General features: G+C 40.2%; 2 protein-coding genes across 2 annotated transcripts in view; one reads left to right on the forward strand and one right to left on the reverse strand.

The window, feature by feature from the left end:
• The window catches only part of LOC134006266 (cysteinyl leukotriene receptor 2-like), an 18,645-nt gene extending 18,268 nt beyond the window's left edge, over window positions 1-377 (reverse strand). The window contains 1 exon segment of the mRNA XM_062445353.1: window positions 275-377. Within this exon segment, the coding sequence (XP_062301337.1) occupies window positions 275-377 (103 nt within the window).
• A 3,328-nt stretch (window positions 378-3,705) lies between these two features.
• LOC134006133 (lysozyme g-like) lies at window positions 3,706-11,319 on the forward strand. The gene is made up of 10 exons (XM_062445222.1): window positions 3,706-3,757; window positions 5,382-5,468; window positions 6,129-6,317; window positions 7,510-7,524; window positions 7,624-7,641; window positions 8,014-8,085; window positions 8,337-8,436; window positions 8,693-8,810; window positions 9,977-10,115; window positions 10,997-11,319. Exons 2-10 carry the CDS (start codon window positions 5,423-5,425, stop codon window positions 11,140-11,142), a joined length of 843 nt encoding a protein of 280 aa, XP_062301206.1. The 5' UTR covers window positions 3,706-3,757; window positions 5,382-5,422; the 3' UTR covers window positions 11,143-11,319.
• Window positions 11,320-15,556: the final 4,237 nt, after the last annotated feature.

Raw genomic sequence — 15,556 nt, forward strand, 5'->3', positions numbered from 1 at the left:
GCAAAATACATTTGCCTGAAGCAGTTTCCTGTTAGTGGTTTCAAACACTGCCTGTTTGACACACACACACGAATTGATCACAGACCACAATTTTTGTTTTGTCTTTCATTTCAATTATTTTGGCAAAATGCAAATTCATAACTTGAATGAATTTGACGTTGTGTATATGATATATATAAACGTTTTATTTTTTTTATTTTTTTATTTGTTTGAAGTCAAAAAGTCAACTTTCATCATAATCCACGTGACCATTTCAGGTCATGCCCCCACTAACCCAAAAACTCATCATTTCCTCTGTGATACTTGTTGTGCAACACTCTTCCTGAAGTGTGCATGGGTTCAGGGTGAGTGCAAGTGCAGAAGCCAAAATACGCCATCTCGGCTTCTCGGCTTCATAAAGTGAGCGGATGTTTGAGTCTGCAGCAGTTTAACCAGAGAAAGTTAAACTTCTCAAAATGAAGACTTCCGGATTCAGCTTCTGCTGCTGTTTTGCGCCGTTTTTCTACAACGTGGCAGGTTGGTTTAAAATGTGCATATATATATATATAAAATGTGCTGTGGTTTAAATGTTTGTAACAGATCGTCCAAACTCCGTTGAAAAGTCTCGGTGTTTATATTTGAAACGCTTCCTTACATGTGTGAACATCTGTAGAAACACGAGTTACTACTTTTTAAGAATGAGCAGTTTATACTCTTCACATCGGCTTACATTAATCACTACATGCAGCACTTCAATCAACACAACTTCATATTTAATAACCCGCGTTCACCGTTAACTTTGCTGTTTCACCGCCGACAGAAGCAGGAGATTGGTCGGGTTTTATTGGAATAAAATGTCACTCTATTTATATAATATGTATCCCGAATCAAGAAGAAGGTCGTGTTAAGTGCTGCAAAGTAAAAGTTTATGTTGTGTAACAAACCATTCTTTTCTGGCAAGGCAACCAGTATTAAATGGTCTGATTTGTTAATGGAATATAATTTTTCTAAAGTTAGCTGATCACAGCTGACTGATGCTGATGACGTCACGATACAGGAAGCAAAATCAGCCAATCAGCGGCTGTATTAGTATTAGTGAGTAATTTCATATTTCACGGCAGTGCTGAGCAAAAACATATATCAAAAGGACATTTTAGCTGCATCTACTTAATCATTTCGGCTTTAAAAAAAAAAAAAAAAAAAAAAAATTTGTTGGTTCAAGCTTGTCATATATGAGGATTTGCTGCTGCTTGATGTCATGTGATTGTAACCTGGGTATCATGATGTTTTTGTACTATTGTGTGACCTGAATTAAACAACAGCAAAAAGCGGCACTGGCATTTGGGACCCCCCCAAAGGGCTCTACCATAACATGTTAACAGCACTGTACAGGCACACTTACAATACAATAATAATATATTATGAAGATCAGTTACAGATTCTTAGGATGATAACAATAAGACTCATGAACCATTACGCACAGCTGACATGTGTTAGTCTTTTCAGCAGTAAAGAGTGTCATTAAGCAGCAGGAGCTCACAGTGGCAGATCTGGTTTAAAACAGATCAAATGACATCAATACATTATTGATCATAGTGTAATCAGTGCAATAAACAAGTGAATACTTTTAATTAATTAAGTAATTTGATGCAGCACACCTACAGTTCTCTACAGTTCACCTACAGGACAAACAGGACAGGATTCGGGATCCCAGCAGTCTGCCAGATCACCAGTCAGCTGTCTGATTGGTTATTAGAACTGTGCAATAAAGCCTATCAATGTTATATTTACTTGATATCGTAACATCATCGTCTTTTCTGGATATTAAAGGCTGCATTACAGTAAACTGATGATTATTTACCTAAAATCTCATTGTGTAAAGGTACCGATACTCATCCCTACGATATTGTTGCGGTATCGATATCGAGGTATTTGGTCAAAAATATCAAGATATTTGATTATGCCTGTATTGCCCAGCCTTGTTGCTTATTTTCATTCATTTGTTTGTATTAAACCTGTTCTCAGGTGGGTTCCTACAGTCCGGCTCATCTGTGGAAGTCTTTGCAGTTCTCTCCCATAATGCTCCCTCCCATGTCCCCGCACCACGCACCGTGCTGCCTCGTCACGCGTCCTAAATGTGGAGTGGTCGCGTGTGGATACTCCCAACCAACGGGCTCACGGTTCACGTTGTCCGCGATGGAAAAGAGCTGCAGAAGGAGGAAAGCGTTTTGCAGTATGTCGGGGAGGACGGTTGTCATGGAAAATGGATCTTTGACGCTGGTTGGCGTCACGTGGCGGGACAACGGCACATACAGGTACATGATGGGATCCACTGATAGGATTGTGATAATTCTGATTCCTCTGTGCTGAAGACCTTTTATTATGTCCAAAAACAATTAAAAACTCATCACCATGGATACACATACACACACACACACACACACACACACACACACACACACACACACACACACACACACACACACACACACACAGTCCTGCTGCCAGAAACACTCACTACAGCACCAAATGTGGATTCATCCACCGCTGAAAATAGTCCCAAACAAACACACTTTTCCTCCTCTGTCTTGACTTTAGTGTCCGGCTGTTTTAGGAAATTACTGAATCATTTTTAAATATGAAATTAAATTAGTTTGTTGTTTTTAAATATTTACATCTTCATAAGGAACCAATGATCCTGTTTCAATTAAACCCATAGACTGTATATAAGAAATGGACGTAACATCCGTGACGTCACCCATTGGTTTGTGGACTGCTGCTCGGAGGCCAATAGTTTCGGATCTGAGCAGCGCCATCTTGAAAATTTCAGGTGCATGCTGGGAAAAATAAAAACACGGATTCTACTTATACGGGCATCAGGAGGAGCATGAGGCGCCCTCCTGAACCTGTGAACCAATCAACCTGTCAATCACCACGTAGCCACGCCCTAATGCATACCCTGCTTTATCGTCACATATAAAATCAGGGAGGCCAAAATGTCCCAAATGAACATCATACTGCATTGAAGAAGGCTTTAAACTAGCGATTGAGACCATAAACACATTTTGAAAACGTTTACTGAGGTTAGAAATCAAGTGAGAAGTTGGTGAATTCTCCATTGACTTGTATCGAGACGGAAGTCCTTTTGACACCAAAACGGTCGCCCCCCTGGTGGCCTTTTGATAGAATGCAGTTTTAAGTTACTTCCGCGTGTTGGCCTCATTTCAGAGGACCGGAACTCCCCGCCTGGTTAATCATTACAATTTTATTACAATTTAATTTGCAGATGACAACCATCAATCAGTGTTCAGCACTGCTCTCCAGTCTTGTAAACACGTGTTTATATTCTTAATTAGAAATGTGAAAAAATGAGGTTTTTAGGGCCGACAGCATATTTTTGGAGATACGTTATAAATAAGAAATGGAAATAAAAGTCAATTAAAGTTCATTTATAAAGCACATTTAGTATTAATTTATTATTTCATGTCACAGCAGGTGTAGACTCAAATGTGAGTGCGTGAAGCAGCTTTTCAGAGTCTGACTGTGACAGGAAGCATCAAACTTTAAATATATTTAGTCTTGGAGGTGTTGAATATGCTGGAAGTTAAGTTCCGCATCCAGAATCAGTTTTGGCGTGTTGATGAGTTTTCACCAACAAGACAATAAAGGCCTTTTTCTAATCACTGTTGTTTTCATTCTTCTTGTTTATTATCTAAATGTAGGTGCAACCTTTGGAGAGGACGAGTAAAGGAAGAAGTGTTCGTCTCTCTCATTGTCGGTAAGCCGAAAATGTCCAGAATGATTAATGTAACCTAACATCTTTGGATTTAACCCTCCTGTTGTCCTCGAGTCAAGGAAGGGAGGGAGGAAGAAGGGAGGAAGAAAGGAGAGGAGTGAGGAAGGGAGGAAAGAAGGAAGGTAGGAGGGAGGGAGGAAAGATAGAAGGAAGGAAGGAGGGAGGGAGGAAAGAAGGAAGGAGGGAGGAAGGTAGGAAGGAAGGAAGGAAGGACACAAGGAAGGAAGAAAGGGGGATGGAGGAGGAAAAGAAGGAAGGGAGGAAAGAAAGAAAGAAGGAAGGAGGGAGGGAGGAAGGAAGGACAGACAGAAGGAAGGAAAGAAGAAGGAGGGAGGGAGGAAGGAAGGAAGAAGGGGATAGAGGAAGGGAAGAAGGAGAGAGGAAGGAAGGATAGAAAGAAAGAAGAAAGGGGGATGGAATAAGGGAGGGAGGAAAGAGAGAGGAAGGAAAGATAGAGAGAGGGAGGGAAGGAGGAAGGACAGAAGGAAGGAAGGAACAGTCAAAACAGACAGGGTCAATTTGACCCGGGAGGACGACAGGAAGGTTAAGTGTGTAAACTCTGCATGATGTGTGTGACTGTCTGCAGCGGAGCTTCCTGAGGTCATCATGATAGTTCGCCGGACATCAGACGGAGATCTGCTGGTTGACTGTGAGTCCAGCGGCTGGATCAGGAAGCCCAACATCTCTCTGCTGGATGCCGGAAGAAACGTTTCTACCGCTGAGACGAGCTCATCGGTCGGACCCAACAACCTTCATTCTGTCGGAGCGCAGGTCAACATGTCGGCAGCTGGAGGTTCTTTAAAGAAGACGTATATTCTTTACATTTCCAGCTCTAGATTTATATTCTGAAACGGGCCATTTTAGCTCCTGTCGTTTTAATATTGACTTAACCTTTGTGTCGTCCTCCCGGGTCAAATTGACCCCGTCTGTCCTTCCTTCCTCCCTCCTTTTCTCTTTCTTTCCTTCCTCTCTTTCCTCCCTTGCTTCTTTCCTTCCTCCATCCCCCTTCCTTCCTTCCTCCCTTCCTTCTTTCCACTGTCCTTCTTTCCTTCCTCCCTTCCTCTTTCCCTTTCTCCCTCCCTCCTTCCTTCTTTCCTCCCTCTTTCCTTCCCTCCTTCTTTCCTTCCTTCCTTCCTTTCCTTTCTCCCGTCCTTCCTTCCTCCCTCCTTTCCTTCCGTCTTCCTACATTCCTTCCTCCTTTCCTTCCTTCTTCCCTCCTTTCCTTCCTTCTTCCTCCCTTCCATCCTTCCTTCTTCCCTCCCTTCATTCCTTCTTCCTCCCTCCATCCTTTCCTTCCTACCTTCCTCCCTTCTTCCTCCCTCCTTTCCTTCCTACCTTCCTCCGTTCCTTCCTTCCTTCCTCCTTTCCTTCCTTCTTCCTCCCTTCCATCCTTCCTTCTTCCCTCCCTTCCTTGACTTGAGGACAACAGGAGGGTTAAAGAAGGGACTACAGAGGAAAATGAGCTATAAGCCAACTCTGCTACTGTTCATGGTCCCGTAAACACATTACTGCTAAACAGAAACCCTGCTTCCATACTGTGGACAGTTTGTAGTAACTACAGCACAGCTTTAGTTTGAACACTTCTTATCTTCTTTTGTTCAAACAGGAAGACTAACAGGAAACGGGACGTTACTATGCAGGGTGGAGATGCCTGGAACAATCCTGGCCAACGAGAACAAGATTTATATCATAGGTAAAAAAAAAAAACATAATTATCATGAACCTGTTTCTTCAGAGACTTAAAGATGTGTTATTGTTTATTTTGGTCGCCCCAGAAAACATTTTAAACCTGCATTAAATTGTGTTTTTGTCCACTCGTTTTCAGCAGAAACTCGTAGTGACACATCATCAGCTTTTAACTCTATTTGCGGAACTTTTTGATGAGTTATTTTACTGTATATGTTGATATTGTACTTTGGTGCCTGATTCTGTTTTTGTTCTGTGATTTAACTATTAATAATAATAATAATAATAATAATAATAATAAATAACTAACAAACTGAGATCTTGGAACAAAGTGACATCGCTCACAAGAAGTCAAAACTTTGGGCTGCAAATTACCATTATTTATATTATTGATTTGAAAAAAGAAAGAAGTCCGGCACAAGAAAAAAAAAATGGCAGAAAAGAAAAAGAGAATGATATCAACTTACTGCGGAGGCTTGACCACAGTACCGCAGGACCGTCAGTCGCTCTACTAACTTGGTTTATTCCTGCGGTACTGTGGTCAAGCCTCTGCAGTAAATTGATTTCATTCTTCTTCAATTTTTTTGCCTGTTTTTTTTTTTTTTCTGCCTGGCCATAATAATCCGTCATAAATCTTTTTAGTCTGACGTTTCTTTTTATTTTACAGATGAGTTCAGTCCTCTGAAGGCGGGACTCAGCTGGTGTTTCCTCTGGATGCTGGCAGCATTTGTGTTTGTCGGTTGTGTCTTCCTCGTCTTTGTTGTTGACCCGTTGACACCGAAGAAGCTGCGATCAACGCTGCAGAGTTGGTATCAGGCATTGCTTTCCATCAAGCAGAGAAGAGAACAAGAACAAGGTGATATTTATTTTTATTTCACATTTCACTTTTTATAGTCGAGTCAACAGTTAAATCAGTTAATACCATAGACTGTATATAAGAAATGGACGTAACATCCGTGACGTAACCCATTGGTTTGTGGACTGCTGCTCGGAGGCCAATAGTTTCGGATCTGAGCAGCAGCAACTTGAAAATTTCAGGTGCATGCTGGGAAAAATAAAAACACGGATTCTACTTATATGGGCATCAGGAGGGGCATGAGGCGCCCTGAACCTGTGAACCAATCAACCTGTCAATCAAGACGTAGCCACGCCCTAATGCATACCCTGCTTTATCGTCACATATAAAATCAGGGAGGCCAAAATGTCCCAAATGAACATCATACTGCATTGAAGAAGGCTTTAAACGAGCGATTGAGACCATAAACACATTTTGAAAACGTTTACTGAGGTTATAAATCAAGTGAGAAGTTGGTGAATTCTCCATTGACTTGTATAGAGACGGAAGTCCTTTTGACACCAAAACGGTCGCTCCCTGGTGGCCTTTTGATAGAATGCAGTTTTAAGTTACTTCCGCGTTGGCCTCATTTCAGAGGACCAGCACTCCCCGCCTGGGTAGCACCAAATGTGTCCATCATTGTATTATGCCGCTTTTCCACTACACCGTTCCAGCACGACTCGACTCGACTCGGCTTGACTCGACTTGGTTTTTTTTGCGTGTCCATCAGGGATAGTATCTGGTACCTGGTACTCTTTTAGTATCTGCTCTGGTGAGGTTCCAAGCAAGCCGAGCCGATATTAAATGTGACGTCAACAGACTTCCGGCCACTGATTGGTCAGAAGAGTTGTTGCTGGAAGAGTCATGAGCCGTCCCACACAAGACTTAAACCCAGCATTTTTAAATACCGGCAACAGCGTTACCATAGTTACAGCCATATGGCTCAATTTTCTTGCTTTGTGTGTGACAAAAAGCCACAAACAGCAGCAAGTACACCATCGCCTCAATGTCCTCCATTGTTTATGTGTTTTGTGTCGCGTATAAAACGAAGTCACGGCAGTTTCGCGGAGCCGTGCTATGACGACCCCGCCCACGTTGAGTAGGTACTTTTTTGTAATGGAAAAGGTTCCTGGAACCATGTTGAGTCGAGCCGAGTAGTATAATGTTAGTTATAATCATGATAATTAAAGTGCTGTTTCTGTTTCTTCCACAGGCCTACCTCTTGTAGGTAAGTCCTCAAAGAAAGAACAAAAATATCATCACCAGCACAAAATGAGTGTTACTAAAACTTTCTATTTGTTTATTTGTTTGTTTGTTTGTTTTTCAGGTAACAACAGCTACACAGGTAAACTTTATTTGTTAAAAACAGGCTCCTTTTTAACCAGAGATCAAAATAGTTATTTGAGGTCATAAAGTCCAAGATGACGTCCTCAAATGTCTCAAAGATATTCAGTTTGCTGTCAGAGAGGACTAAAGAAACCTGAAAGATTCACATTTAAGAAGCTGGAAACAGAGAATTTGGACATTTTGTCTTTAAAAAAACGACTCAATCGATTATCAAAATAGTTGACAGTTAATTTAATAGTGGACGACTAATCGATTAACCAACTCAAAGATCTTTCATAGTGGTGCCACTTCCAGGAAAGAAGTAGAGCTCCCAACTGAGCAGAAAACACATTGACTGATATCAGCTGTGACGGCGTGTGTCCTGTTTCAGATTACGGGGACATCAGCAGGGTCGACACAACGGGAGCCTCTGAAGACACAATAAAAGCAAACAAGCTGCCAGGTCAGTTCAGCTCAACAGGAAGCTGTTTATATTCCCAGGAGCATCGTCATGTCATGTCATGTCATGTCATGTTGACGAGAAGAGCTGAGGTTTAAATTTAGTTTTGGGTGTTTTTATCCAAGAAGTCATGCTGAGAGTCAAGGATGTCACCTGCTGGATGACCATAAATTAAATTTTATCTTAACTTTGTAATAAGATTAAATATATAATCTGTTGTACTTCACAGTCGCATGTCTGACTCTTTGCTACAGGTGAACGTCTGACCGGAGTTGAAGCCTCCCACATGATGGCAGAGAGAGACCTGGAGGAGATGCTGAAGTACAAAAGTATAATCAAAGAAGTAGGAGAGACGTACGTACTGCAACCTGGGACATTTAAAATAAAAAATTGATAGTTTTCTGCCTAATCAGCAACAACCAGAGATCATCTCTGTGGTTGTTGTGTCTCGTAGGTTTTTTTCAGATCTTTGTAGTTTTGGGCTGGGCAGCTTTGTTTTTTAGATTAATATAGGTAGCTTGATCAGAACTTTCCTAATGATATAGTTTCAGTAATTGTTACCCAGGAAAATTAAACACTATTTAAGTGAGTTGGCTGTTATCTCCTGCAGACTCCACATCCACCCGGCCCTGATTGCTGGCATCATCTCCAGACAGTCTCAGGCTGGAACCAGACTAGATCTAAACGGCTACGGGTTGTCTGACCCGAACTGCTTCGGCCTCATGCAGGTGTGTCTGTATTGATTCTCAGTGTTGTTTTATCTTCTTATTTTTAAAGACGGACCCACTTTTTCCACTGTGTGATTGATTACTTCTCTGATCTCAGAGCAGTTTGAACTGTTTTTTAACAGTCTTGTTGCTCATTGTGTGAACATCATGAGGAAAAAGGTGAAAAAACCCCGCCATCAAACAAAACTGAGCTGTGTGTTGTGTTGTACTTTATTCGAAGACTGAATAGCAAAACCTCTAGATATTATATAATTATTTTAATTAATATTTTGTAGTACAATGTGAACCTAGAAATGAAATTACTTAAAGCTGCAGTCGGTAACTTTGAGGAGAGAGAGGACTTGGTGTCAAATTTGAAGAAGTACAACTTTCAGATCCCTCCCCCTCCCTCTCCACTGCACTCCTGCCCTGCCTCCAAAGTCCCTCCCCCAGAGGAGGCTGACGTGTGTACGGCGGCATGCGACCGTGTATGCTGTTGTTGGTAACGGAGGTATCGGTAGTTTTGTCCTCGCTGATGGTTGTTGCTGCGCCATTACTTTCTCTACACTCCTAAAGCCGCTCTCCCGAGCTGAGGAGGAAGGGGGAGGGGGCTGTGACACTCCATCAGACACCATCCTGGCTCTGATTGGTTCTTTTTGTCCGGCCGCGGTGGATTCTGGCAATTTGCAGTAGGAGCAATAGATGGGGCTAAATGAGCCTGTTTTTTGTTTTTTTTTTACAGATTACTAGTTTCATGTAATGCTGTCTTTACATAGTGACAGTCTTAGCAAATATGACAAAAAGTTACTTTTATAAGACTTACCAACTGCAGCTTTAATCAGATATTAAATTATAATTACAATGTCTGAAAATGTGACTTTTCAACCAGTTTATGTTAAATTGGTCCACATACGTCTATAGTTAGCAGTTCATTACATTGAAGTCAATATTTAAAATCTGTTATTTCGAGAGTTTTTACAAAACTGCATTACAGAGCCAATCCAATCCGCCCTAAAGACCAACAGTACTCTTCACTGTTCGAGCATCTACCACACATTTAGAAATCCCGTAATTGGAGATCTCCGATAGTCTGGTATTGTGACACTTGGGTGACGTTCGTAAGTTAATTGTACAGGACCAGCTGGAGAGCCATAAAATAATAAGGACTTTGTGTCTCTTTGGTTCAGATCAATCGTCATTACCACGCAGTGAAAGGAGAGCCGTGTAGCAAGGACCACGTTGACCAAGGCGTCACCTTCCTGATCCAGCTCATCAAGACCATGTTGAGGACGAAGCCGCTCTGGAGCCCAGAACAGCAACTCAAAGGTAAAAACAGGAATGACTGGTGGTGAAAATGTCTTTTAACTCCACGAAAATCAGTTCAAGTTGCTCATTTTACAAGATTCATTTTATGAGTCGTTGTTTTTAAACTAATTAAACCGTTTGTTGTAGTTTTGTCCGTCAGTCATGATAAACACTTCTCATATTAATCCACACATTTTACAATTAGTCACTTAATCCATTGACAGAATATTGATTGGCTGCACTATTTTGATTGTTGTTTAACCTCGTCCTCCCGGGTCAAATTGACCCCGTCTGTTTTGACTGTTCCTTCTTTCCTCCCTTCCGTCTGTCCTTCCTCCCTCCCTCCTTCTCTCTTTCTTTCCTTCCTCTCTCTTTCCTCCCGTCCTTCTTTCCTTCCTCCATCCCCCTTTTCTTCCTTCCTTGTCCTTCCTTCCTCCCTCCTTCTCTTTCTTTCCTCCCCCTGTCCTTCTTTCCTCCCTTCCTTCCTCCCTCCTTTCCTTCCTTCCTTGCTTCCTCCCTCCTTTCCTTCCGTCTTCTTCCTCCCTTCCTTCCTCCCTCCTTTCCTTCCTTCTTCCTCCCTCCTTTCCTTCCTTCCTTCCTTCCTCCCTCCTTTCCTTCCTTCTTCCTCCATTCCTTCCTTGACTCGAGGACGACAGGAGGTTTAAGCAACGCTCCAAAGACCTTTTGTTTTGAGCTGCTGGACAATTTGATGATTTCAACAAGGACTCCGGGAGCATTTGATGGGCATTTGTCACTTTTCTATGACATTTTAGAGATTCAAAAATTGATGGATGATATTTGGGAGATGTAGGAAATCAGTAAATAAATCAAGTATATGTAATGATATAAATAACATACACATATATTCATGTATGTGAGCGTCGGTGTCTCTCTGTCTTCAGGAGCGTTGGCGTGTTACATAGCAGGCGAGGACAAAGTCATTCCTCTGGAGAGATACGAAGACTTGGACAGCGTGACGCCATACCGCGACTTCTCCAACGATGTGGTGGCCAGAGCACAGTGGTTCGCCAGCAGACAACACTTCTGAGTGTCAGATCAGTTCCTTTATTTCATTTCCTTTTTGTTTGTGTTTAACTCATAGACTGTATATAAGAAATGGACGTAACATCCGTGACGTCACCCATTGGTTTGTGGACTGCTGCTCGGAGGCCAATAGTATCGGATCTGAGCAGCTCCATCTTGAAAATTTCAGGTGCATGCCGGGAAAAATAAAAACACGGATTCTACTTATATGGGCATCAGGAGGAGCATGAGGCGCCCTCCTGAACCTGTGAACCAATCAACCTGTCAATCACCACGTAGCCACGCCCTAATGCATACCCTGCTTTATCGTCACATATAAAATCAGGGAGGCCAAAATGTCCCAAATGAACATCATACTGCATTGAAGAAGGCTTTAAACTAGCGATTGAGACCATAAACACATTTTGAAAACGTTTACTGAGGTTAGAAATCAAGTGAGAAGTTGGTGAATTCTCCATTGACTTGTATAGAGACGGAAGTCCTTTTGACACCAAAACGGTCGCCCCCTGGTGGCCTTTTGATAGAATGCAGTTTTAAGTTACTTCCGCGTTGGCCTCATTTCAGAGGACCGGAACTCCCCGCCTGGTTTAACTGCTGCACTCACACAAACACAGAGAAGAAGAAGATGAAGAAATGAATTCATGTGAGAATAGAGCAGCAGTGTTTAAAAAGAGGAAGATAAGGCTTTGAGTACTTGAAAATAACCTGCCATTATTCATACAGTTAAAACACTGGAACTAATATTTTAAAAAGTTTTAAAATGTGATTAAGTTATTTTCCGTTTTCACAGTTTGTGCCTTGTTTACTTTCCTGCTGGAGAAGTCATATCGACCGTCCTAAATAAGTCCGTTAATATGAAGCCATAAGTAAAGAGCATGGTTACAAATATAAGCACTTTTAATGTTAGGTGGCATTTGTTTTATGCAAAGAAATAACACTTTTTAAATCTGAGAATTAGGGATCTGTCATTAGTCACTAAACTGTGTCTTAGTTCCACGCCGTAAACTGAGTCTGTGGTTAATCGTTGTATTTTCTAGCTCAGAAAACTATCTAACTATCAAATTAGGTATATTTACATATATTTGTATGCAGATTAAATTAGCTTAACGTCAGAGTGAGATGTTTTACACACTTTGGATTTACACAAAACAGAAAAGGCATTAAGACAAAATCTAAAATTAACACAAGATTTTATAAATAGCTAAAAAAGTGTCGATAACCTGATAAAACATTTCATCAATAAAAGTTTCATACGATCAGCTGTCGAGAATCTAAAATGAAGACCAAGAAAAGCCATAAATACTAATTTCAACATTGTATTTTGGCCTGAAATGAGTTTAATAAAACTAAAATAATGAAGTCAAATAATCGAAAGGAATCACAAACAACTCTGACAGTTGATTAGTTGGAAAAATGCCGAAAATGTTCTGTTTTTTCCACAATATTTTTGGACTTTTGACCATCAGCTGGTCAAAACAGATATTTTTAGTTTAGTTCAAAGACCAAAGAATCAATAAAATAATAATCTGCAGATTAATTAAATATATTATATTTCAAATCCCTAATTCCAGCTCTTGCATCATATGGAACTAGGACACACTTTATTGTTCTTGTTGGGAAATACATGAAATGTTATATTTTTGTTACCAAAGATCTCCTAATTATTAACTGAGTATTGGTGCTTCCAACGAGTGCTTTACATCTTAACTTGTTTTACAAAACGTTATTTTTATTATATTTATGATCAAAGTTCAGCTTAAGGCCAAAAAGTCAAAGACATGGATCAGGCTCAGGAGCAGAATGAGGATTTTCTTTGCTCTTTAAATGTCGTATTTATATTGTTGTTGTTCTTACTGTTAAGGGTTAGGAGCTAAAATATGTTACAAGTGTAATCATGCTGCTGTTAAAACATTTTTTGTTTTGCTATCCTGTAGAAATGTATCATTCAAATATAAAAGCTTTATCAGATTTCACAAAATGAACATCATACTGCATTGAAGAAGGCTTTAAACTAGCGATTGAGACCATAAACACATTTTGAAAACGTTTACTGAGGTTAGAAATCAAGTGAGAAGTTGGTGAATTCTCCATTGACTTGTATAGAGACGGAAGTCCTTTTGACACCAAAACGGTCGCCCCCTGGTGGCCTTTTGATAGAATGCAGTTTTAAGTTACTTGTTGGCCTCATTTCAGAGGACCAGAACTCCCCGCCTGCTCTGAACACATGTTTCTTGCTGAATGAGTATCTTGTTCGTACAAATCATTATCTCGGTCAGTTAGAATCATGCTAACACCAGATGGATGAACTATCTTGTGCATAAGAGTTAACCCTCACATACTGTTCATATTCTGACTCATAATTAGTCTCTGCACCAATTCACATTAGAAAAGAAGACATTCACAATCACTATTTTATGGTCCAGGTGGACATTTTATAGAATGTGATGAATACAACAAACATGTTTTAATGCTGATTTTTAAATGTTGTTATTAATACAGGTCAGCTGCACAAAAACTTTAATAAAGATGCTCTTTATTTCCATTTTTGTATATTAGGGGTTACATTAGGGAAAGTCCAGCTAGAAGAGTGTTTTTACAGCTCTTAAATGTTAAAATGTGACGTTGAACAGTATGTAAGGGTTAATATCTTGTTCTTACAACAGATTGATGTACAAAGATAATAAATTGTAGCCTTAAATACACTGTCCATCCCACCTCACAGGTGTGGCATATCAAGATGCTGATTAGACAGCAGTCAGTATCTGGTGTTACCACCATTTGCCTAACCCTAACCCATCTCCTTTGCATAGAGTTGATCAGGTTGTTGATTGTGGCCTGGTGAATGTTGGTCCACTCCTCTTCAATGGCTGTGCGAAGTTGCTGGATATTGTTAACTGGCCACAATCAACAACCTGATCAACTCTATGCGAAGGAGATGGGTTAGATGCAATATTCCTGCTGTCTAATCAGTATCTTGATATGCCACAACTGTGAGGTGGGATGGATTATCTGGGCAGAGGAGAAGTGCTCACTAACACAGATTTAGACAGATTTGTGATCAATATTTGAGAGAAATAGGTCTTTTGTGTATATAGACAATGTTTTAGATCTTTGAGTTCAGCTCATGAAAAAAAGAAAAATGGGAGCAAAAACAAAAGTGTTGCGTTTATATTTTTGTTCAGTGTTTGTCTTTAAGCACATTTGGGGTTTTTGTAATTCTGAAATCTGAGCAAAAAACAAACAAACTAAGCAGCTTTGTACAAACGACAGGGAACAAATGCATATAAAGGATTTTTATTCTGACATTTTTACATCCATTTGACAAAATATGCAAAAACTTGAGATGCATCAGTTGCGTAATTTATAAAGCAGCTAAATAAAATATTGTACAGCTAATTGACAAAACTGTGACTTGAATATCGGCGCAATAACTACGACCAAGAATCTGGTATTTGGTGCCAAACAGGTTTTGATACTCATCACACAATTTAATTATTTCTTTATCAGATCAGTATTAATATCGCTTCAGTCATCTTAAACTCACTCCTGTAAACTTTCCACATGTTTAAGTGTCTAAAGTTTATGTACTAGAAGCAAAATATGATGATTACATTAGGTCAGTGTTATCAGAATGGTATATTCATAGTTTTAAATGTGTTTTTAATTCTTTTGTTTCTTTATTGACATTTTAATTATTTGTGTCCTTTTTATGTTTTATGTGTTTTACTCCTGGAAGATATCACAGTTACTGGAAAATGACACCGTTAAGAGTCTGAATAATGTGAAAACTTTGCAATAAATAATGAAGAGAGAGTTGTGTTCTGCTGTGTTGGATTAATATCACTGAATTTAAAAAGTGGTATCTGGAGATAGGTTGGCAAAAAGATGCACGCTGGTCTCAAACGGATATAAAAATGTGAGTTTTGATCCGGTGCCATTATTATATTTTAGCTTCTACCAGCTCTGAGGAATGATTTAAGAACTATTTTACTGTCTATAACTCAGGAGTGGTTTTAGTCGTGCATGCACATAGTTTCAGTACAAAACTGATTAAATGATCTTCTGCACCTTTATTCTTTCTTTTCTACAGATTTTCATAGTTAGAGGTGGAAGTAGGTGAGCTTCATTACTGCAGGAGCAACCCCACTCTGTTTAAAATATAGTCATTATAGGCCACTAATGGCGCTTTTCCACTACACCGTTCCAGCACGACTCGCCTCGACTCGCCTCGGTTCTTTTTGCGTTTCCACTAGGGAAAGTACCTGGTACCTGATACTTTTTTAGTACCTGCTCTGGTGAGGTTCCAAGCGAGCCAAGCCGGTACTAAAATGTGACGTCGACACACTGCTAGCCGCTGATTGGTAGTTGTCGCTGGAAGAATCATGAGCCGTCCCACACAAGAATCAAACCCGGCATTT

Source organism: Scomber scombrus, chromosome 23, assembly GCF_963691925.1.
Source record: "Scomber scombrus chromosome 23, fScoSco1.1, whole genome shotgun sequence".
Lineage (NCBI taxonomy): Eukaryota > Metazoa > Chordata > Actinopteri > Scombriformes > Scombridae > Scomber > Scomber scombrus.